A 24,944-nucleotide genomic window follows, 5' to 3' on the forward strand; every position below is an offset into this window, starting at 1 on the left:
GTATCCTTTCTTTTAAATCGTTATGCGGAATACGTGGTGAGTTTTCCAGAGGTATGTTTTTTTCTTCTGGTTATTGATACAGTTTAACCACAGCAAAATTGTTTACAACAACTTGTTGAATGGCATAATTGCTCAGTTTTACTGAACAACTTTGAAGCCGGGAAGACATGAAAAGTTTGAAATTCATGAATTCATTTTTTGCTGACGCGGAGATTGAAGAGTTACTTTCCAGGTGGACATAATCATTAGCTTATTAAACATTTAGGGGGAAGCTAGAATTAAACATTATAATTTTGCTACTGCTCAGTTTCAATAATGAAACAAGTTGTCGTTGGCAAAAAGACCTATTTATACATTTTAATCTAAATTTTACCATTGTATTTTTTTATGATAACTTGTATGAATTTTGTTTTCAGCCTACCATACTGAAGTATTTTACAAATGAAGCTGAGTGGAAAAGTAACTATAGTTGTGCCAAGCCAAATATGTGCACAGCTTTTTCAAACAATCAAAGAAGAACACGAATATCCTGTTGAGGAAAGCTACAGTATGTAAGAATTTACTTTATGACATGCATTAGGTCACAATATGTGACATAAGCACATTAAAAATAAACGATGGCTTCAAGAGACTTCAGTTAATGTTTTATAGTATGTCAGCACGACATAATTTCAAGAGAAGGACAATAAATTTATGAAGCAGAAATAATATGTTTTGAAAAAACCATTAACAATGTAATTCACGCTGGTCTAATATGTATGTGAAGGTTTATCTTTTTTATTGCTATCCTATGTTTGAGAGCACAAGGGTCTGAATAACCTCACAACATCGATTCTCCACTAACCATACACATTAGGTATATGTAATGGTGAATTTATTGATCTTGGCAAATTTGTTACTTGTACTGTTCATTCGTTTATTCCTAAATACATATTTTTAATTTTAAGAGCAGTTTCAGTCAATTAAAAATACGATATTTATATTTCATTTAGCTGGATAACTTTAAATTTAAATGTATCACGAAAGTGAAAGAATATAAATCATAGTAAGTATTTTTCAAACAGATGCTGAAAAAAGAAGGAAACATGAACTACAATTCGAATATCTAAATATAAACAAGAAAAAGTGAATTGATGCTGAATCGTAACTTGTATAGAGCCTGTGGACGGGCAATTTTTACCAGGGCTTTTATTTTAACAAACAATGGTAGAACACCATTTGAAGATGTTTCATGATAAATACCAGTTTCTAGTTTAAGAATTTTTTTAGCTTGTACTGGATAACATATAGGAAAGACATGACCCCCCTCTGGGGGGCTTGATTTTGTCCCCAGGGTTTTTATGTGACATCAAACCTTGGTAGAAATCACTAGAAGATAATTCATGCTTAATAATCTAAATTTCTAGCTCTTTGGGTTTTCAACGGAAGATTTTTTAAGTTTTTACTATATACATTATAAGGAAAAATCAATGATCCCCTGGGCGGGGCCAATTTTAACCCCAGGGGCTTATTTGAACAAAAAATGGTAGAACACCTATTAGAAAGATGTTTCATGCTAAATATTCTTAGCTCTAGCTCTAAAGATTTTCTAAAAGAAGATTTTTAAAGTTTTTATTATATACATAACGGGAAAAACAATTACCCCCTGGGGCGGGGCCAATTTTGACCCCAGGGATTTTATTTGAAACGAACTTCGTAGACACCCACTTAGAAAATGTTTTCATGCTTAATAGCTAAGCTCTAGCTATTTGGGGTTTTTTAAAAGAAGATTTTTAAGTTTTTTACTATATACATAAAGGGAAAAACAATGAACCCTGGGGCGGGCCAATTTTGACCAAGGGCTTCTATTTGAACAAACTTGGTAGACACCCACTAGAAGATGTTTCATGCTTAATAGCTAAGCTCTAGCTATTTGGGTTTTTTTAAAGAAGAGTTTTAAGTTTTTACTAAATACAAATAAGGAAAATCAATGACCCCCGGAGCCAAATATTTAAGCTCTAGCTCTTACGGTTTTTTTAAAAGAGGATATTTTTAAGTTTTTTCTTTCTGTTGCCATGGCAACCAGAGTTCTGCTTGGAATTAAATTCTTTGAACATTTTTAAAGTTCACGACTACCAAAGGAACATTCCTGTGAAGTTGTCTTAGCGGTTTATGAGGAGATTTCGTTTAAAGTAAAAGTTTACGGACGGACGGACGGACGACGGACGGACGCCGGACGAAAAGCGATCACAAAAGCTCACCATGTCACTGTGTGACAGGTGAGCTAAAAACAATTGACCAATAAATAATATCTCTGAAACAGTACAGTAGACCTGTTCATGTGAAAAGATTTCATACAGGAAACCTCAGTCCAAAAAGTCCTTATCGAATGCATATCGTACCCTATTAAGTCTCGTTTTTAATTTCAGAGTAAACGAAACTATACCAATTGCATATCATACTCCATCTTGCCTCGTATTTATTTTAGGATTTCATCATTTCTTATCAAGTCATTTTTGAACTTGCATTGAAGTTTCAAAGTTCTTTCAATGTGTCTCCAAAGGTGAGGTCACTATACATTGTTGAGAACAATACTGGTTGACAGCGCCTCGGCATGTATAGGTTTTATAGCTGAGAACTCGTTCAATACCACCCATAGACTTCAGTATTGCTCTCGACAATTTATAATAATACCACATGAAAACTTATATTACAACTTATCTTTCTTTTACAGTTTAGTAACATCACTTTTGTAGTTTTAAGTTGTCACAATGTTGTGAATCGTGTCAATTGATATCAATGTATTTTTACATGCATAGTTTACCAATATGTGCTTGCTGGTGTTTCAATTTAATTTTTTTTATTGTTTTAGATTACATTTTTCTTGACATATATAGATATTAGATTTTAGTTTTTTGTATGCTTTCTTTCCATCTTTTTTTTATTTTGTTTTTTGTTTTTTTATTATTTGGCAGCAGTGTTATATCTTTTTATGCTATGTATGTCACTCTATTTTAAATTGTGATTTATGTGTACAAAATACATTGATCATCTTTATCTTATACTTCCATGTTGTTGACTGTTCCTTATTATGTTCAAAGTCTTTTTAGCTGTTGTTTTAAAATTGACAAGAAATCCAATTCGATATCAAATTTTGTATCTTGTACTCGTATTTTCTTATTTAGCAATTTTGTAAGAAGGTAAAGACCAATGTGCAGTGCTCTACGATCAACATTCAGACAACTTTTCATGCCATAATTTGGGGAGCAATAAGAAATTACAATATTTTTTTAATGAATATATAATATCATCTTCTATTTTTTTTAACACACAATTTTTATCTAAAAAGGAGAGATTCCAGAATGGGTTAACGGAAGTCTGTACAGGAATGGACCAGGAATGTACGAGGTTGGGGAATACAAGTATAATCATTGGTTTGATCCCCTGGCAATGATCACAAGGTTCCATATAGGTTTGTATTTTAATACTTTAATATATCAAGGTTAAACTAAGTGACAAATCATTTACGTTCGTATGCACATCTTCTGCCGTGTTTAACCTTTTAATCTGGAATAGATCTAGACTTACTTAACTGTATGATAGCATTCATGGTCACAGACTAGATAGAAACAAATAATGTTTTAACAAGTGCAAATACTTAGGCTATTCAACTTCGTAAAGGATATTGTTCTCAACATGTATATTTTTCTATTATGCAGTTGTTATAAACATTACAACACTGTCTTAACTTATTGTTCTAGTTCGTTTACATGAACTTTGACTTTTTGTAATGTGTATAAGAATTTCAAACTTTCTTATAAAGCAAATGATTATGAATAAAACTGTATTAATTACCACAATGCGTTCAATGATTTTGTAATTGTAATCTCTTTTAACAGAAAACAAGAAGGTAACATACCAGAATCGATACCTGAAAAGTGACACCTATAAAACGAATCTTGCTGCCCAAAGAATCGTTGTCTCTGGATTTGGTACTCTTCCAGTCCCTGACCCATGTCAAAATATCTTTCAAAGGTATGACCGCTTTATATACTCTAAATACTAGGGCTATGTAAGTTAAGTGAAGTGTCTCAAGCCACTGACTTGGTTCAAAGCCATTTCCTGGTGTATTAACGTACATTATCCAAAATTAATAGTCTCCATTAATTTAAGGAAAAACGTATTTTAGATTGTCCTTCTTCTTGGTTATACGGAAATGCTTTGACATTTATACCTTTGATTAGTTGAAAAGAGAAAAAACAATAAATTATTGAAGAATACTTTACATTATAATCCAGTCTTTGGGTATATACATGTTACTTTATATTGACAACATATCAGATTAGATCGTGACAGATGGTTACACATGAATAATATTTTAGCATATAAAAATAATGAGAACTGTCAGGTATGTACTTATTATCTTGAAAATGGTATGGTTATAATAAGCAGAGGTTCTGTACAATAGGAAGAACATAGGTCAAGGAAACTAGGGTTCACTGTCAGAATTTAATTCCTCCATAACCGTTGATCCCGGACATAGAGTCAAATAATCATTTGCCGCCCTCCCCGCCGCCGCTTATTCATAAATCAGGTGGGGTTCGTTGACGGTCATTTTCGGAGAAAATTGGTAATTATTGGTAAATTATCCCGAAATGCTGGTTAGAATGGTCGAGCGCCAAGATTTGACAAAGAAATGAGTTAAAGCCATTACACAAAACAACAACAAAATACCTTCTACTTTATCTTTCAGATTTTTGAGTTATTTTATCATAGATGAGAGGATTGACAACACAAATGTGAATTTGTATCCATTAAAAGATGAGTTGTATGCTTGTACAGAGACACAGTTTATTAGGAAATGTGATCCTGAAACCTTAGAGACACTAGAGAGAGTAAGTTAAAGACAATGTTTAAAAAATGATCCTGAGTCTTTTGATACCCTGGAGAGTTTATTTTTTATTATTAAAGAAAATTGTTTAAAGCTGATACCAGGAGTCTCATGAGATAGCGCAGGTACACAGTTCAGTTTGTCTTGCCAATAATGGTCAGTTTTAGATTATTTTATGATAATTTGACCATTATTGGCAAGGTAAATGATCCAAATGCCCGTGTTAGAGAGTATAAGTTACCATAAAGACACCGGAAAGAAAATTGTTAAGTAAACTGTTGTGAAATGTTAGTAGAGAAAATGTTTGAAATACTTTTTTGAATGAAAATATATATAAGCTGTCAAATTGTGGACAATGCGTGGAATATTTTAAAAAAAAAACTTTTTAAAGAAACATTGTAATGCTTTAGTCTCTGGAAACTGTAAAATCATTTACATTTCAATGAATCTCGTTATTTACTCCATAGTAAGAACATAGGCATGTGGAATAAGTAACCAGTCAGTTGTTTGTGGAGCTGGTTAGCTATCTAAGACAGCCGGTAAAGTGGATCAGCCGTCGAGATATAACCAAAATCGACATAAAATTCAGGAAAGAAGCACCAAATACATTATGAAAACTTAAAGATGTTACGAGTAAAAGTTTTCCTCAACGTTTGACATGCTTGGACTAATTTTCCAAAATAATTAATGCCCCCTGCTCGTCCTTGTTTTATTTGGAAAATAAATTACGTGTAGAAATAAACCGAAAAAATGGCACGGCAAATCTACTTTTCATCATTATTATCTATACAGGTCAATCTAAGAGACTATGTAGCTGTTCACTCGGCTACAGCTCATCCTCACTTTGATGAAGACGGAACTATTCACAATATCGGCAACTGTTTCAAAGGAGGTCCAAAAATTTGTATCATCAAAATTCCTCCTAAAAAAGGTAAGTCTTGCTATACGAGCAAAAACCGGACATGAATTTGTTTTAATGTACTGGATTAATGTACATTACCTAAGAATTGTGTAAGTAAGTGACTTGTATGTGATTTGATGGCACTGTATATAAGAGATTCTTTATACTGTTTACTTTTGAACAATTTTAGGTTTCAGTACTAATACTAGTATTCTAACTGACATTAATTCCTTAAATGTATATATATAAGATTTATTCTTAAATGGTTCTTTATTTAGGATTACTAAACTCGTTTCTTTTTACTGAACAAGATGGCTGCCTGTAATAAAAATATAGAAATATGACTTAAACGACATTTTCCCGACAATCATTTGACAGATTATAATAAAACTCAAGAGGAATGAGGTACAGGAAGTTTATTGTACGATCAGGTAAGCAATAAGAGATCATCGTGCCGCTGTTGCTTATGTTTTATGAAATGCATTTTTGTATTTGATACGCATATAAATTTGTTACTGTTGTTAAATATTTACTTTTTATGCATCTAAAGATCCAACTGATGAATTCCCACAAGGTCAAGTTATGTCTGCCATCAAATCATCAGGCAAAATTAGCATCAACTACATCCATAGTTTTGGTATGACAGAAAATTATAACGTGTATGTCGAACAGCCATTGTTCTTGAATCTACTGAAAATAATGACGGCTAAAATACGAGGTTCGCCTATGAGTAATTCCCTGGACTGGTACCCAGACTTAAAGGTACGGATTCCATTCTCTGATGTTTGTAAGGTAGCTGTAACTTGATGTTTGTTGTCTAGCTGTAGATAATCTATGATTAAGTTCATATGCAGATCAAGCCTGACTATTCATAGGAGTTTTAGTATTGTTTTGTATTATGGCAACATAAAGTATATCTTCTACTTTAGCTCTTGATTCTTGCTTTTGTGTAACCTCTGCTATGCTTCAAAACATCTGCTTTCAAATAAACCAAATTCATGTGTTTTTAAGTCCAGCAATTAAGAATTATATTTACATTTAAATATACTTGACAAATGAAATGTGCCTGGTAAACGTTCGGTTAAAATTGGAAATAGCGCTAACATAAAAGCTCGAGTAAAGCTAGGAATATCCATCATAAATGTTTAAAATAATATTTGTTAAATTTCGAGGTGTGTACATTTAAAAATAGGAATAGGATATAGAAAATAAAGATGCCTGTAAGTCTAGTAAACACGCTTCATTGTTACAGACAAAAACATTCATTAAGTCAAGCTTATCATTGACAAAAATGTCATACTTTCACTTACCTAGATTGCAGGGATATTAAAACGATTAACACTGATTCTGAAGAATCACTTGAATGTTAGTTAAATTACTGCCAGATGAATACATCATTTGATAATATCTGGCATAAAAAATGAGCCAGTTAAATGCGCTATAAAATCACTGCAATTTTAAGCGCTGTTTGTTCTAATAGTGTGACTAGTTTCACTATTTTACGCAAGTTTGCAAGAGTAACAATAAAATTTGCGCCTCCAATGTCAGTCGTTAATGCATTGCCAAGCAATTGACAAGTGCCAAGAAAGTTATGTCCGTTATTTTTTAATACCCGTGGAGTTTTGTTTCAATGTTAGTCGCTGTTCTGTTACTTCCAAATAATAAACTCCAATAAATGTTTTCTTTCGACCTGTGTTTTTCTGCATGACAACGCTGCTATTAAGAAGCCACTGCAATGTTTTGTTACTCGATTGAATAATACTAAATGATACATGCAGTCATTCAGGTTCAACAAATTGAATTATTAAACTTGGGAAGTTAGTAATGCTAATTCATGACTTATTTGTGAATTTCAGACAAGATTTCGCATTTTTGACAAGAAAACTGGTGAAGAAGTCAATCCAGAGATCAAATATGAAGCAGATCCTCTGTTGGTATTCCATCATATCAATGCATATGAAGCAAATGGTGAGAATATTTTGATTATTTATGAGTTATTCATTACATTTAATATGCCATCACTACATGTAGCAGTTGATAAGCTGCTGGAGGCTTTTGAAAAAATATCTAGATATTTAGTTCTTCTTACTTTGTTTTGTGTTGAATATCGGTATATTGGCAATTTTGTAGAATTTTTCTGAGTAATATAAACAAATTATAATAGATGTTTCTGGTCATTTTGTTTGTTTCTCAGCCTTTTATGTATCGTTTGTAACTTTCATAATGCAGATATAGCCTGAGAAAAAAAATACAGTTGTATAATTTTCTTAGCATATATATAGCACTTTGCCATATTATTTATGTATGCCATTTCCAATTCAAAGCTACAATTCAAGGGATGTAAGTCACAGTTAAAGGTAATTCATACTCTTATATGAATGAAGGTAATTAACAGATATGCATGACTTATTCATATTCTTCAGAAAAAATGTTGGTATATAAAGATGTTAATTTTTCAAATTTTGCTGGCAGTATTATTGACATGATATTATTCATTTAACAATAATTAACAATAAACATATGTTTCAACGTTGATTAATATAACTATCTATTATTATTATTCAAAGGTCATATAATTGTTGACATATGTGCTCTGAGGTCAAATGAAGCTTTAAGCTATATCTACTTGAAAGATCTCAGCTCGGAACAATGTGAGGAAAACTGGAGAAAATATGACTCTGCTGAGCCTAGGAGATTTATCCTACCTCTGGATGTTAATCAACAGGTAGTTCACACAAAAATGTATGTATGTATGTATGGATGGATGGATGGATGGATGGATGTTTGTATGTATGTATGTATGTATGTATGTATGTATGCTTTAAGAGAGTATCGATTAAATCTGCTCTGATGGTAATATGAATATACATTGAATAAACATTTTCTAGATGCTCTACTTTATTTACATATTATACCAAACTCTGCATTAACAACTATTCTGTATATGATTTAAACAATACATGTTAAGCTTGAACCAATATAAAAATGAAGTTATACCGCACATCACAAGTACAACAAGTGCATGCATTTTCTATTTATAAGCATTTTGCTATTATGCCAGTACAAACTAATTTATAATACTAGTAGTCTGTAACAAATTAAAGAAATTTAACTGATTTGTTTTGATAAATGATTAATTGATTAATGATTAATGAAAAGTTTATGATTATAGACACCATGCAACAAGAACTTGGTGGATATAACACCGGCTGCAGCAACAGCGGAAATGACAGCAGACGACACTGTATATTGTACATGGGAACTTCTTGCTGATACGGGCAAGTTTCTATATTTCGCCAAACAAATATCATTTACTGGAGAATTTATTTTCTTAAGCGAGGGATGCTGAATAAATAGAAATATGTTTAGCGTTTCTTGTAAAATATTAGAAAAAAAGAAATATTGATTGTTTGAAAAACTGCACTCAACTTGAAATGGTCATTATTGTCACTTTAATTTAATTAATGCTCTCATAAATAAGGCCCATCATGCTATGAGCAACTGATATGCAATTGACATTATGATCACAGTATCAATATATGATATCATTTGTAGTAGATATCAAGACTGGCTTTGATATAATATGGTATATCAAGATCAACTTTAACATTTCCAAATGTTTTGTATATGTTTCCAATACATCTTACCATAACTCATGCCACATAATTCTGCCAATTAATTGATCATTAACCGTTTGCCAGGGCTAATTGCGGCACAAATTGACGACACAACTACTTCAGCATTAATGTTCTTTCAACCACGACTTACATTATTCTTGGGCTGTCTTGACCATCATAAAATTAACTGAAACATTACAAGCTCTATGCTTACTGAATATTCTTCATGCTCTTAGAACAAAATGGCTGATAACACCGCGCTTCAAAGGCCATAGAACCAAATGGTGGGAATGTAACATTTACTTAAAATGTTGTTGTGTTTTTCCCTACCTTAAAGTCTCAATGTTCCGATTGTATACAGCATTATGATTTGCGTACTCTCAAGAAACAACAAACGTTTATTTTATCTCTAACCATCCCTCAATAATACGATCATAATTACAACTAGCATCATCTGAAAGAACATTATTTTTTAACATGAAAAACATCAAGCAGGTCAGTGGCAAGTCATGTTTACAGTAGACTTTGTTTTAGAGTACTATTGTTATTCATAATTATGTAAATGTTGTTTTTTTTCTTCCAGGTATGGACTTTCCACAAATAAACTATCAACGGTACAATGGTAAAAAATACAGATATACATATGGTACAGGCTGGCATCCAAAGGGAAAACATTTCAATACTGTAAGTTAAACAATATATTGATACATGACACTAAACTGTCTATAACTTTATGATGTTTACCAGTTTGTTACATAATAAAACTGCGAATTGGAGCATTATACCACCGAAGTATGTGCTGTTGTAAGATGCTTAATGGTGTTTGGTGTTAAAATGTACTTGGACACAGATGAAAAAGAAAGAAAAAAGAAACAACTAGAACTAGTATTTAATCAGACAATCGTATCATAATTATACGGTAAGTCACTATGACCTTAACTTTTGCCATGAAATCAATAGATGTCATTCAATTGCCAGCATCATCTGAAAGCTATATATCTAAGAATTTTCACAAACTAGAGTTATGCCTACTTAATTTATTAATCAAGGATTTTCACAGTGTCACAGTGACATATACCTTTGACCTAATGACATTAAATTCAAAAGGACTTTCATCAACAATGCCCCTACCAAGATGCATAATATCTTCCTTCTCAAGTTATTTAGATTTTACACTGTTAGTGCAACTGTGACCTTTCCTTTGATCTAATGGTCTTAAAATCAAAAGGGGTTATCTAATAGTTATGACCATCTTCCCAACTAAGTATTAAGACAAAATAACTTATTAATAATTGTTATCAAGTATTTGAGAAGACATTAATTTGTCTTATGGCCAGAAGAATGCGGACCATACCATTTTATGCCCGAAGTTATGCATATAAAATGTGGCGGCACAAGATTGTCTAAAAATAGTATCGACCAATTGATATGCCATTTACTGGTTTGTTATATAAACATATGTCTCTATTCTAGCAGCCTTAGTCCCAATTATTCTTAAAACTTTTATTTTCTCATAACAAAAATGATAACCAAATATTTTTGTCCCGATTCTCATCTAGAATAACTATATTTATATTTCTTTATTTTGGGCGTTCTTTAGGTATTCCGTTTTTCTCTATTTACTTATGTGACAAAACTGATGGTTGCTGAAAATTAATTTGAAATTGTTTTAAATGTTTAATTATTGCTCATGTTTGAGGCAGTATATCACTCTCCAAAGAAGAAATTACCAACATTGCCTCAGAATGCATTTATTCATACTTGATTTATATAATGCAATTTTAAATTTACTCAATAACGTTTTTTTATCATAGGTAATGAAGATTGACATCATCACTAAGACATTTAAGGAATGGGGTGAGGACAAATGCTACCCCTCAGAGCCAGTGTTTGTAGCTAATCCAGATGGTACAGATGAAGATGACGGTTAGACCTTTTTTATCCTTAGTTTCTTTTCTTAAATTCGCTTTTAAAAAATTCTAAACCCCTACTTTGAAATATTTCAACGTTTTGAAGTGTGTGTTTATTATTTCTCTAATTTAAGATAATTTAACACTTTGTTGTCATTGTTTACAAATTTCATGACACCGTAATTCCAAGATTATTTTTATTGGCTTCATTATTTTGCAGTACTCGCAGTACAGCAGATTGACTGTACGCCCATTCTCAATAAAATAAAGCATTTGAGGTTGAAAAATATTAAAAATTTGATGTTGTCATTGTGTCATTTTTTTTCGCTGAAGTAAATGTTTAGGGTATTTTGTAAGTTTGCCAGAAATATTTTGAACAAGAAACTATGATATAACATGATGGCATTTATTTCGGTAATGGCACTGTATTTCTTCGGTAACGTAGATTTCAGATCTAATAATGTAACATATTGGCTGCATATTAATAACAGATGTCTGTAAAATATATCAAAATCTGTAAATTCTCTATCTAGAGGGACTTCCTAACCCAGGAAAATTCAAAGAAGTTGGGTACCTTGCTAATTTTCAGTCAATTTCTTCAAAGTTAAATATTCGTAGAAAGCAAAAATAGTCAATTTTGAAAATGATTATTTTATGTCTTCATTCAAAGGATATATATCATATATAATATATGAGAGGTCGAATGTATACACAATTTTTGTATAAGCAATTTTTTTCTCAAAATATTCAACTTTCCACTTTCTTAATATTTGGAAAATTTAGTACTAAACAGTTCGATATTTATCCCCATATAGGATGTCACGTATGTTTCATTTTATTCAAATGCAATTAAAGGTTGAGAAAACAATTTTATTTTTTGTAAAATAATTTTTATTTATGGATATTATTTTAACATTATTATATATAGAATGAAATACGGTCAGTAAGCTCTTTGCAGAAACGAATTAGTTGTTGCTGAGAACATCAATATCTTGTAATATATTTTTAACATTTCTGCTATAACTTCAACATATCATTAACATATCTTTCCTTTGTAAAAACAATTTTGTGTCTTCTTACATCTAATATAAGGTAACCGTTACTAACAGGCATGCTAATCCAAACTTTATCTTTAATTTTCAAAAATTGTTGAATTGTAAGTTGGAGTAACGTATGTTTCACACTCGCTTATTTATGAACTTTATCACGGAATATAAACTTACATGTAAAATCGACTTTTTTATTCAGGAATCAAATGCACATCATTATATTGTCATAAAAATGCGATTTTATGTTTTTATATATGCACGTGTAAACAATATAAAGTCTGTTTGATAAAAGTAACGTTTGTTTCACTGTGGTTACTTAAACAAGTAAAAACACGACCAAAGTTAACAAAATTTACTTACTAATGTCATATAGAAGTTAATGTTGATGTTATACGTGCTTTCTGACTTCAATTTCCCTTTTGATAAACTTACTTTAAAAAGTTGATAACGTATGTTTCTGTAACGTATGTTTCATTTTTACATTGAAAGTGGGTTAAAAATGACGCAAGACCGTTTAAGCTACAATAATTTGTGGTTAATATATCAGAGTTACACACATGTTAATATTCTTTCTAGTTTGGATTCTTCTTTGAATGGATTGGCTCTTAAATAATGGTAACGTATGTTTCTTTTTAAAGTGCTGTTGAAAAGATTTGAATAAAAAATGAAAATTTCCGAAAATAGAATGATATTTGAGAGGCTGCAAGCTTATTTTTACTTATAATTATATATATGCTGTATTATAAAGCATGCATCGATTCAATTATGTAATTTGGGTTTCACTGCTTATTGTTTTAGGTTTGTCACTATTTATTTATATGCATTTGGCGACATTTGATCATTCATTATACCAATGAGAGTTTAACAGTCAAATTTAATTTTTACCAATAATCAAAGTGCATATACACACAGCAATGACAAATTGCACATGTTTCGTTTATTCTGGAACTTATTTTTCTGAAACACAATTTCAAAGTTGAAAATTCTAGGTGGCGACAGTAACGTATGTTACATTTAAGGGCATGAATGGTACTTGTAAAAGAAAAATAACAGATAGAAATGTAAAACTGAGAGTGTCCCTATTAGACAAAGTGGCAGCCATCTTTCCAACGACATTTTGACCTCAAACAAACCTTTGTATAAGAGCTACCCTGTGGAACATCAAATGCTGTGTTTTATTGAGAATGAGCGTGTAATTTCTTAGGGGTTTTTTTTGTTACCTGCCCAAAACTGTTTTACATTCCAATAATTAAAGTAGGACATTGTAGATAGTTCAAAATTGAATATATGATTAAAAAAAGAAAACTCTCAGTTTATAATATAATTGAAAAAAATAAAGCTCTCAGTTTAAACATTCTGATTTCCAGGTGTAGTATTGTCAGCTGTCAACAACTCAGACCATGACAAAGGAAAGAACGCCTTCTTGCTGGTACTTGATGCTAAATCTATGACGGAAATTGCCAGAGCAGAATTTGATATACCACGATTTCCAAAAGATTTTCATGGCTTGTTCAAAACGAATCAGTGAATCAACAAGTCTCTCGAGACAAGTATCAGTAGATTAAAACCTTTTGAACAAAATAAGCAATTATATCAATAATCTTTTTGTTTTTATTATCCATTGACAATTATAAATTATCTTAATATTTTAATGTGTATGCATTTGATACTAATGTGCTTTAAATCAAAATCGTTTCAAAATCAAGTGATGTTAAAGTTAAAACTACACTGTTGGTTGTTTGTAACATTATTATGTGACATAAAAGACCAATGGTGTTATTCTAGTTTTGTTACAATTTGTAGTAAAATATTTTTTTATTTTGTTTTTCCATTTTATTTTTCATTAAATTCCACTTTTGTTAAAAAAACATGGTTTAAATAATAAACAAAACTACAAAAATTAAAATTAGGTCACTCTGAAATTTTTCACAGTTAAACTTGTTTTCATTCAGTACAAGCACAGTTGACCAGCAGCATATAGAATTAAATTCAATCTTTAACAATCACAGGGATGTTTTGTTTAAATTGCAGAGAATTACTGTTTCATTTATAACAGCTTAAACTAATTTTGTTGCTTATATATCACGGACTGAAAAACAAATTGTTGTATAAGATACGTTAGCCGATGAGTCTAGTAATACAGAGGTTTTATGTTTCACAATTGTATCGCCGTGAACCTATTGTAAAACATGAACTTGTGTAATATTCACTCCGACTTAATAAAGGTCATCTCAATTTCGATTTAAAAGAAGTATTTACACTGACCCTGAGAAAAAAATCAAGCGAGCATGACCGGGCGCCATTATATTTTATCTTCTTTTTTGTGTGTTTATTTTGTACGGGGAGTATAGATCACTGGATATAATACATGTATTTTTACTAAAAGTGTTCAGGTAATCAGTTTTATAATATCTTAATTATATATACATTTTTAAAACCTCAGTGTGTGAAATTCGGAAGGAAACAAAAAATATGTTGACAAAAAAGAGAGAAATAAAATGTCAAAAGCGTGAGCTAGTCTTGTGTTTATATTTGTTAAACACATGGTTGATGTAACACAGGCCTACGGGCAATGTTTTTATTACACACACATTTATTAAGCCAGAGATCGTAACTAATAGCTTCAATTTTTGCGTAAGAATTTTTTTTATATTGTTAAGAAAAACAATTTTAGAAACGAATGCATTGCTTATAACATAACTATTTATCTAATTTTGTTTTATAAAAGATGATATATTTTTTAAAGGCTATGTATAAAAAGAGTAAAATAGCAAATGCATTAGTGTCAAGTTTTGGTTTCAATTATGAGACTTTAATTGATATTCTGAGCAGTTCTTGTGACTATTGCTTTAGAATTGATGCGCTCCTTGGACTCGGTTTGCTCTTTAGACATACTGAGGCAGTACTGGACTTGCTGCACTCCTTGGCCTGCTGCAGTATTAGTTGATACACTATTAAACTTACTACACTATTGGACTTGCAACCCTTCAAAGACTTGCTGTGCTCCTTGGGTTTTCTGCGCTCCTTAGACCTGCTGCGTGCCTTAGACTTGCTGCGTTTCTAGACTTGCTGCGTGCGCTCCTTAAATTTAATGTGCTCCTTACACTCACTGTGCTCCTTATACTTGCCGCACTCCTTACACTTGCTGCGCGCCTATGAAACGGACCTCTCTTAGACTTGCTTCTTTTCTGGGACGCGGACTGTTACTACGGATCACCTCTTTACTAGAAAGCAGAGGCAGAAGCATCTTTTTAGAGCCACACCCTTCGCCGTTATTTAGGTCACACCAGCAAAATCCAAATTCATTTCATATAAAGACACATAACGCGAACCGGATAGAACGCCATAATTGAACGTCATATAAAAAATTGTAACACAAAATGGCTGACATTTGTGCGTTTTTTTTTTTTTTTTTTTTTTTTTTAATAAAATGGCTTTTTTGACAATTAGTTATATGATATGTGTGATGTGTATTTTAAATTATTATTTACTTATATATGAACATATCAACATCGTGTTTAGTGTCATTGATACATGATTCTTGTGAGTGATTTTTCCCCACCATGACATTGTGGTTTTTATCAGCAGAATATGCACAAGCTTTTTCAAACCATCAAAGAAGAGCACGAGAATCCTGTTGTGGGAAAAATTGCAGGTATGTGAGAATGTTTTTTCCTCGGTACACCATTATATAAGATGTAAATTTGTTTTGATAAATAATATTTATAATGCCAATTGCTGCTGAAGAAAATTTGAAAGATTTTAAATTACTTTTCATTGATAAGGATTTTCCCTAAAGAATGAATTTTAATTACAAGTAGATCTATCCTTCGCTGTTTTGAGAAAAATTTGAAATATCACTAATGGAATGGTTTGATTCCAAACGTTTAGGAGAAATTAGAGGGACTCCACTGAGGTATTTTTGGAAATATTTGTTTTCTAAATTTGTGAATCATTTGATATAAATCTGTCCCATTAAGAGGGTTGCAAATTTTCAGATCATTTATTCTCCACTTTTTATAGAAACCAGGAAAATGACAATTAAATTCTGAATTTCACTTGATATATGTAAAAGCTCAATCCTTCAGCATATTTGACATCAATGGAGCTCTTTTAAGCAATTAGCATAACAATTTTAATAGCATAAAGCATTTCCTATATTACAATCTGTTATTTTTACGCATAAATTTCGTCGGAATAGGAGAGATTCCAGAATGGGTTAATGGAAGTCTGTACAGGAATGGACCGGGAATGTACGAAGTTGGAGAATACAAGTACAATCATTGGTTTGATCCCCTGGCAATGATCACACGGTTCCATATAGGTTTGCACTTTTCTTTATGTCAAGGTTACACTAACTGACATATCAAATACATATACCCAGGGCCCCGTCTTACTGTGACCCAAGGGGACATAGAAAATCTTTTATTTACTGCTTGCGCATACGAAAGGAAATAAGTGGCCACGCAATAAATATCAAGTGAGCACTCAATTGATATAGTATATGCTCACGCAATAATATTGAGTGGCCACACATTTGATATGAAAACCATTACGTGACAATGCAATATATGTTTTACTTGTGAAAGCGTATGTATTATATATCGCGTGCGCACGTAGTAAATAAAAATTTCCTATGTCCACTTTCGTCACCGTAAGACAGGCCCCTGGACATATGTATATAATTTGTCACAATTAGTACTATCGCATTGCCTTATAAAATTAATTATAAATACATCCTAAAGCCACGGTACCATCTTGAGTTGTGTTAAAAATTTAGAATAATGCTTAGTTGTTTCACCTATCAGGAATAATTCAGAAGCTTACGAGATTTCCACTACGGTTCATAATGCTTCATAAAAAATAATGTTTAAACATGTACCAGCAATTAGGATCTAGTCAGCGTTCTGTTAGATAATGAAATCATTGTAGCATCCTTACACACACTACAACATATTTATAGTGTGTCATGTAACCATTTACAGGGGATGAGCCAAAATAACGTAACTTTTTTGGTTTTTGCTTAGATAAAGATGGTTCAACTTTAATATATAATATATTGAAATAAACCGGATTATTTCATTAATTAGATAAGTTAGAAAAATCATATATTTAGTAAAATTGCATGCCTGCTATTCTATAACCTTAGTAACACATATGCGGCGTAATTTGGATTTTGCGACACGTGTATAATGAACGTTGCTTTTTTGTTATGAATATAAGAAATCCAAACTTTGTTATAAAGCAAATGCTTGAGATTTTTTATTCATGAAACGATGTTATCACAATGCTTGTGGTGATTATCATAATCTTTGTTACAGAAAACAAGAAGGTAACATACCAAAATCGCTTCCTTAAAAGTGAATCATACACCGAGAATCTTGCTGCACAAAGAATCGTTATCTCCGGATTCGGTACCCTACCAGTCCCTGACCCATGTAAAAATATCTTTCAAAGGTATGGCTGTTTATATTCTCTAAATACTAGAGCTTTCCTGGTAAAATGAAGTGATTAAAGTCACTTACATTGTCCCAGGCTTGCTTGATCTATTTACAAACAATCTCAGAGGAAAATTGTCTCCAGTGTTTTTTTAATACCAGTAACCAATATAGAAAGCCCTCAGTCTGAAATAAGTCTTAATACCAAACAAATGTGACAATTTTGCGTTTTAAAGAAAATATATTCACTTATGACTCCTATGTTATGACTCCTTTAGTTTCTGAAAATAAAATGATTGACATTTACACATTGCGAATAAAAGTGGATGTCGTTGTTTTTATTAATTTTTCTCAGGAGGGTGCATTTATTTACAGTCGACAGTATTGTACTGAAGATAAAAATGTTTATCAAAAAGGTCTTGAATAATTAGTCCTAAAGTTGGTTTTATGTCCTAAGACTTGGGATACACTAAGGACTTTCTACGAAACGCAGCCTGCTTCATGGAAAGCAAGAAGCACCTGGAATTAATTGCATTGTATAGTCGTACACAATTGAGGCAGAATTTTGCATGTATGTTCCAGTTATGTTGCTTAATATAATGTCAGCCTATCAAAACAAGATTGTGACGATAGCCACTCATAGTTGATATTTTAACACCTAGATGGTTTAATCAAAGGAACGGGAATAAGAAATATAGTGATGCGTTTTTCTCATGTGATATTATCTTTTCAAAGATAATAAATAGCAGATATTTACCTGTATCTTTCAGATTTTTGAGTCATTTCGTCGTAGATGAGAGAAATGACAACACAAATGTGAATTTGTATCCGTTAAAAGATGAATTGTATGCTAGTACAGAGACACAGTTTATCAGGAGAGTTGATCCTGAAACCTTAGAGACACTAGAGAGAGTAAGTTAAAGAAAAATACTTGAAATTGATCCTGAAACCATAGAAAACTTAGTATGACAGCTGAAGAAAATGATTTAAAATAGGTCATGAAATAAGAGACACTTGAGATTAGGTCTAAGGAAATTGTTTTGTATTTCCACCTGAAACATTACAGACCCCAAACAGAGTAAGATAAAGACAATAATTCTGATACTGATCTTGAAACAATAGAGGTCACAGAGGAAGTAAGTTAGAGAAAATGTTATGAAATTAATCATGAAATCGTAGAAAGACCTTGAGAGAATGAGTTGTTAAAAATGTTTAAAATTGATCCTGAAACCTTAAAAGAGCTTATAGAGAGAATAATTTAGAGAAAATATTTTAGAATTGATCATGGAAACTTAAGAGAGCTTATAGAGAGAATGTTTTTAAATTGATCCTGAAATCTTAAGATAGCTTATTGAGAGAATGATTCAGTGAAAATATTTTAAAATTTGATCATGAAAACTTAATAGAGCTTAGAGGGTGATTTAGAGAGAAAAGAAAAACAAATTTGAATTGATCCTGAAACCCTGTCTTAATGCCTTGATAACAAATAATAGGTTTATGAATGCCTAATTTAGCAGTCAGGTTTTGATATTACTTCCCCTTTTTATTTCAATCTTTTGTAAAACTTTCCAACAAACATCTAATTCGACATTCAATTTTTGATCTTTGACAACCAATCTGAATCGATACAGGAATACACCACATATATGTCCACCACACGTCCATTCTTTTCCATCGGACAATAAGTTGTTTTTCATTATAAACGTATTTTAGAAAAGGAAAAAAGGAACAAACTGTATGTATTATATATCTTTATAGGTCAATCTAAGAGACTATGTAGCTGTTCACTCGGCTACAGCTCATCCTCACTATGATGACGACGGAACTATTCACAATATCGGAAACTGTTTCAAAGGAGGTCCAAAAATTTGTATCATCAAAATTCCCCCAAAAAATGGTATGTCTTGCCATACGAGCAAATACCACGCTTATTATTTCATAATATAATGCACTTTTATACATTAAAGTGCAAAATTTTGAAAATTTAATGTCTTGTTTATATTTTCTGAAAACCTTTATTTGAAATTGATTGGATGACACTGTATACTGAACGTGATCTACTGTTACCTTTTATAAAAAGTCATCTTTCATTAACAACAAAATGTCGATCAAAGAATAATTTCCTCCTCACTTGCTCTGGAAATTTTGTTTAATTTCAAAAGCAATTTTACTTGAATGTTACTTTACAAAGATTGCTAAAATAATTGAGAGTTTCCTACATATCTTTTAGAAGTAAGAATTAACTTACAGCTCCCACACATCTTCACATTTGGATGAATCTAATTCTTGTTCGTTTAGCAATTAACGGCCATCATGACATTTTTTATGTTATTGTTTATGTTTTATGACATGTAATTAGTATTTTTTATTTACACTCATTTGTTACTGTAATAATTAAACTGTCTTCTTTATCCATCTAAAGATCCAACTGATGAATTCCCACAAGGTCAAGTTATGTCTGCCATCAAATCATCAAAAAAATTTAGCATCAACTACATCCATAGTTTTGGAATGACTGAAAACTATTACGTGTACGTCGAACAGCCAATGTTCATCAACCTACTGAAAATAATGACGGCTAAAATACGAGGTGAACCTATGAGCAATTCCTTGGACTGGTGCCCGGATTTAAAGGTTAGTAATCCTTTTTAAGTTTTAAGTAATATGGGCCTAAGCTTTTTGTACGACTCTGGGACATGCTGTTTGTTGTCTTTGTGGAGATTATTTATCATAAAGATCAATTATCAATAAAGACAAATTCTTGTGGTTAATATTTTTTAACACAATGTCACTGGTCAAATGTCACTGACAACATACATGTATGTAGATAAATCCTCATATATACATCAATGTGGATCAAATCCAAACGTTTGTATATAAATCGATACAATATTCATAAAATAATATACTTTAGATCAATATTCAACTGTTCAATATATCAATATAAAGTGGAATTCCTACTTAAGGCCACCCAGGAATTAAGACCAATCTGCTATTAAAACCATCTTTTAAAAGAACGGCATTTTCTATTCTTTATGTCAATAGTTACTTGATCCAGAACTAAGAGCAACCCGGTTATCCACTTTTAATACAATCATCTTAAGTCCCATTTTTCTTTATTGGAACCCTTTATTGAGACCACTGATGTTAAAGTCAACACCTACCTAGTTCACAAATTTGTTGTTTTTTCCTCTTTAAATGTGTTTAAGCACGACACTTGATTTCTCAAGGTGTCAAAAACTATAATTATTTGGTTATTGCATAAGATAAGGTGAGAATTAAGAACATTTTAGAGTCACTGTGGTTTAATGTTGCTTACGGCAAATTTATATTTTTGAGAATAAATTTCTTATATGATAGCTGAATAACACATTTATCTACAGTACATCATATAATAATTAATATTGAAAGCACACCAAAGGCAATTGAATATTAAATATTGTCAGAAATATGTTTTGCATTCATCAGATTAAATATTATAACATACTTTTATATTGTATATGTAGGTTAAGATGCATATTGTTTGTTCATACAAAATGACTAAAATACACCATATATATATAATGTACGCAATGAAGAATGTCAAAAATTGACACCATCCCGCAATGGAGAACACTTTGGCCCATTTCTGAATGGTGGTCGTAATTGAGGGATTTTACTGTATTGTTAGAAATAAAAGAATGATTAAGAATGATATTTTACTTGGCAATGAATTTTCGTTTGACCAGGAAATTCAATATTAGTACTAATATAAGGCTATATTGATCTATGAATTTCAGACAAGATTTCGCATTATTGACAAGAAATCCGGTGAAGAAGTCAATCCAGGAATCAAATACGAAGCTGACCCCTTGATGGTGTTCCATCATGCAAATGCATATGAAGAAAATGGTGAGAATAGTTTGATTATTTATGGGTTGTTCTTAAAATTTAATATGATTTAAACAATAACACATTATCATTTTTTCATGCACGGATTTAGATAAGGAGCATGTTAAGATTGAATGATTTTTTCACATCGTTAGGTCACTTTTATGAACTTTTCAGCTATAACTTATGTTCCGGGCGATTTTTGAGCAACAATTTGTCCCTTTAAATGTTTTTTAAGCTGTAATAATTCTGCTCTGACTTACAAGTGGGAGCATTCTGTGATGGGGTTTGTCCGTGCGTACGCCTGAACATCTGTACTTCCAAGACCGATCAATGACTTAATTAAGAAGTAACGACCCCTTGTCTATGTAACTTGGTAGAAACATTGCCCATATGCTGTTTATGGCCTCAATTGTTTTCAAAGTCAATGTTTTCCTTTGTTCTATAATTATCTGTAATTATTGTTTCAAGGTCATATAATTGTTGACTTCTGTGCTCTGAGGTCAAATGAAGCGTTACACTATGTCTACGTCAAGGATCTTAGCTCGGAACAATGTGAGGAAAAGTGGAGAAAATATGATGCCCCTGAACCTAGGAGATATATTCTACCTTTGAATGTTAACAAACAGGTATTTCTTATATGAAAAAAGTGAGGGAATATGTTGGTTCTAAAAGAATATCGATTGAATCTGAGTTGTGATTTTGAAATATTTGTTGAATGAAAATACAAAATTTATTGTAGACTCTAAAATATAAGTGTAAATATAAGTGAACATTATGAACTATATAAGCACTTCATTTTATTAAGAAGGCTGAAGGCACCACATATGTTAAGCTTGAACAAGAAACCATGTAGATAATATATCACTGTTCACCATTCCGTTCCTTATAATTCAATTAAAGTAAGAAAACAATAAATAAATAAATAAACAAACCATAAATAGAACTATATACAGGTACATACAATATCTGTTTATGTTAAACTATTTTTGTATACAGACACCACGCAACAAGAACTTGGTGGATATAACACAGACGACAGCAACTGCAACAATGACAGCAGACGACACTGTATATTGTACATGGGAACCACTTGCTGATACGGGCAAGTTTCTATAGTTGGTTATAACTGAAGAGGCCAAAGCATATTCCTTTTTTTATTTTATTTATATACAATAAAGAGTTAATCACACCTTATAAAATGCATTAACATCTTCAGAAAGACGAGTGTACATAAACTGTACATGTGCAGGTGTACATTAACGAAGAAGAATAGTGCATTACTGGATAAATTCATGCGAGCATGTGCTATTGTTTTTTTGTTGTTTTTTTTAATATGTGTGGCTCATTGATGTCTGCAATGATGGCTCAATTAATTTATTATCAAAGCATAGCTATCTAATGATGTCTCACACTCAGGTGGTAAGCATGACAAAACAGGTATCTTTATACAATAAACAAATAACAGAACATCTAACCACCAAATCAGATGCTAATGCACGTTTTTTTCCATTAATAACTGCAGAAGCCATTTGGACGAACTTGCTAATGCATCTTTGTGCTTCTGCAGAATGAAGTCAATGCACGAAAAAAATGTGTCAAGAATACCATCTTAACTAAGGACCATAATGAAATAACAAATTAAGTTCTCTTATTTGTGGCGTTCTTAGTATGATTTAATAGATCTGCTTTCATTTCTCATGCAAGTTTTACTCTTATTTATTGTGTCATTGTTTAATAATGTATAAGATCTGTTTTACCATGTTATAAAATTTTATGGTTGAGTTTTATATCGCACCAACACTGTTACATGTGTTAGGTCATGTGGCGACTTTCCAGCCTACTATAGGAAGAAGATCTCAGTTGTTCCTCAATGGATTATTTCGGGCACTATAGGATATGTTTGTTATTTATATAATAGATGTTTTACCTTCAGGTATGGACTTTCCACAAATACACTATCAACGTTACAATGGTAAGAAATACAGATATACATATGGTACAGGCTGGCATCCTAAAGGAAAACATTTTAATACTGTAAGTTAACAATATATTGATATAAACCACTCGAATGCTAATATTAATGATGTTTAACAATATTTGCCATATAAATGTACTTAAAAATATAGAAAAATTCGGAGTCGCAAGATTGACTTACAATGGTATTTACACATAGACATTTTGTTTATGAAAGTCCTGCATAATATGTCTATTTGTGAGCAGCAATGCAATATTTATTCTTGATAAAGATTATGTTTACATATTTCTCCAAAATTTGTTCTCAATGCAATGGTAGAGTAACTTTATTACACTGGTGCGATCTTTGTTCTACTAAATTATTTCGAGGATTCATGCATTAATTTTGCAATGTCAGGGCCTGAAATTTTAAAAATCAGTTATGTAGGTTATATTATAAAAATTGCCCTGAATCATAAATTCGTGATGCAACCGATTTGCGAGTAATAGAAAATATTAAAACATTTGGAATGATAATATATTTATATTTCGTTACCATGTAAACAATATACACATATTTATGATTTAAGTTTTTATCTTAGGTAATGAAGATTGACATCAACACAAAGACATTTAAGGAATGGGGTGAGGACAAATGCTATCCCTCAGAACCAGTGTTTGTTCCTAATCCAAATGGTACAGATGAAGATGATGGTTAGGCGTTTTTCTTTTATAAGTTTCTATTCCCCCAAGTTGGTTGTCGAAAAAAATATGTCAATATCTTATAGATTAGCAATTTTGAAAGAATCTAGCTTTGTTTTATTTTTCGTTAGTATGTCATTTTGTTTTGATAAATTGCAGCTTAAACCTTAAGAGTGTTTAAAGAACAAGTTTATATAGGCTATAATATGGGAAAAAGTTTCTATATATGTAAAGAATGGTGAAATATGAATAAAATATAATGGCTATTATTGACAGTATTATTTTGTTCTTTCATTAAGGTACTGAGCAAAATTTAACACTGGAAAACTTTGTATACATATGGCTCTACATTCAGATAATTTAAAAACCTGGTTTTATTTTTTGTTCTTTTATTCTCATTACTGCAGATAGTTAAACCTTGAAATTCTGATTTTCAGGTGTAGTATTGTCAGCTGTCAACAACTCAGACTGTGACAAAGGAAAGAACGCCTTCTTGCTTGTACTTGATGCTAAATCTATGAAGGAAATTGCCAGAGCAGAATTTGACATTCCACGATTTCCAAAAGATTTTCATGGCTTGTTCAAAACGAATCAGTGAAAATACAGTTTTAACCTGTATAATTATAGTGGT

General features: G+C 31.5%; 2 protein-coding genes across 2 annotated transcripts; both read left to right on the plus strand.

The window, feature by feature from the left end:
• The first annotated feature begins 441 nt into the window (after positions 1-441).
• On the plus strand, positions 442-14,094 carry LOC132728193 (carotenoid-cleaving dioxygenase, mitochondrial-like). Its single transcript, XM_060713830.1, has 12 exons — positions 442-547; positions 3,329-3,451; positions 3,879-4,014; positions 4,733-4,874; positions 5,663-5,801; positions 6,322-6,533; positions 7,628-7,889; positions 8,339-8,496; positions 8,944-9,049; positions 9,972-10,072; positions 11,203-11,314; positions 13,715-14,094. Exons 1-12 carry the CDS (start codon positions 442-444, stop codon positions 13,873-13,875), a joined length of 1,758 nt encoding a protein of 585 aa, XP_060569813.1. The 3' UTR covers positions 13,876-14,094.
• Positions 14,095-15,938: 1,844 nt separating this feature from the next.
• On the plus strand, positions 15,939-24,911 carry LOC132728197 (carotenoid-cleaving dioxygenase, mitochondrial-like). The gene is made up of 12 exons (XM_060713833.1): positions 15,939-16,002; positions 16,549-16,671; positions 17,669-17,804; positions 18,556-18,697; positions 19,544-19,682; positions 20,208-20,419; positions 21,565-21,676; positions 22,127-22,284; positions 22,655-22,760; positions 23,592-23,692; positions 24,214-24,325; positions 24,751-24,911. Exons 1-12 carry the CDS (start codon positions 15,939-15,941, stop codon positions 24,909-24,911), a joined length of 1,566 nt encoding a protein of 521 aa, XP_060569816.1.
• Positions 24,912-24,944: the final 33 nt, after the last annotated feature.

This window comes from Ruditapes philippinarum, unplaced genomic scaffold (genome assembly GCF_026571515.1).
Source record: "Ruditapes philippinarum isolate M1 unplaced genomic scaffold, ASM2657151v2 ctg4221_1_1_1_1, whole genome shotgun sequence".
NCBI lineage: Eukaryota > Metazoa > Mollusca > Bivalvia > Venerida > Veneridae > Ruditapes > Ruditapes philippinarum.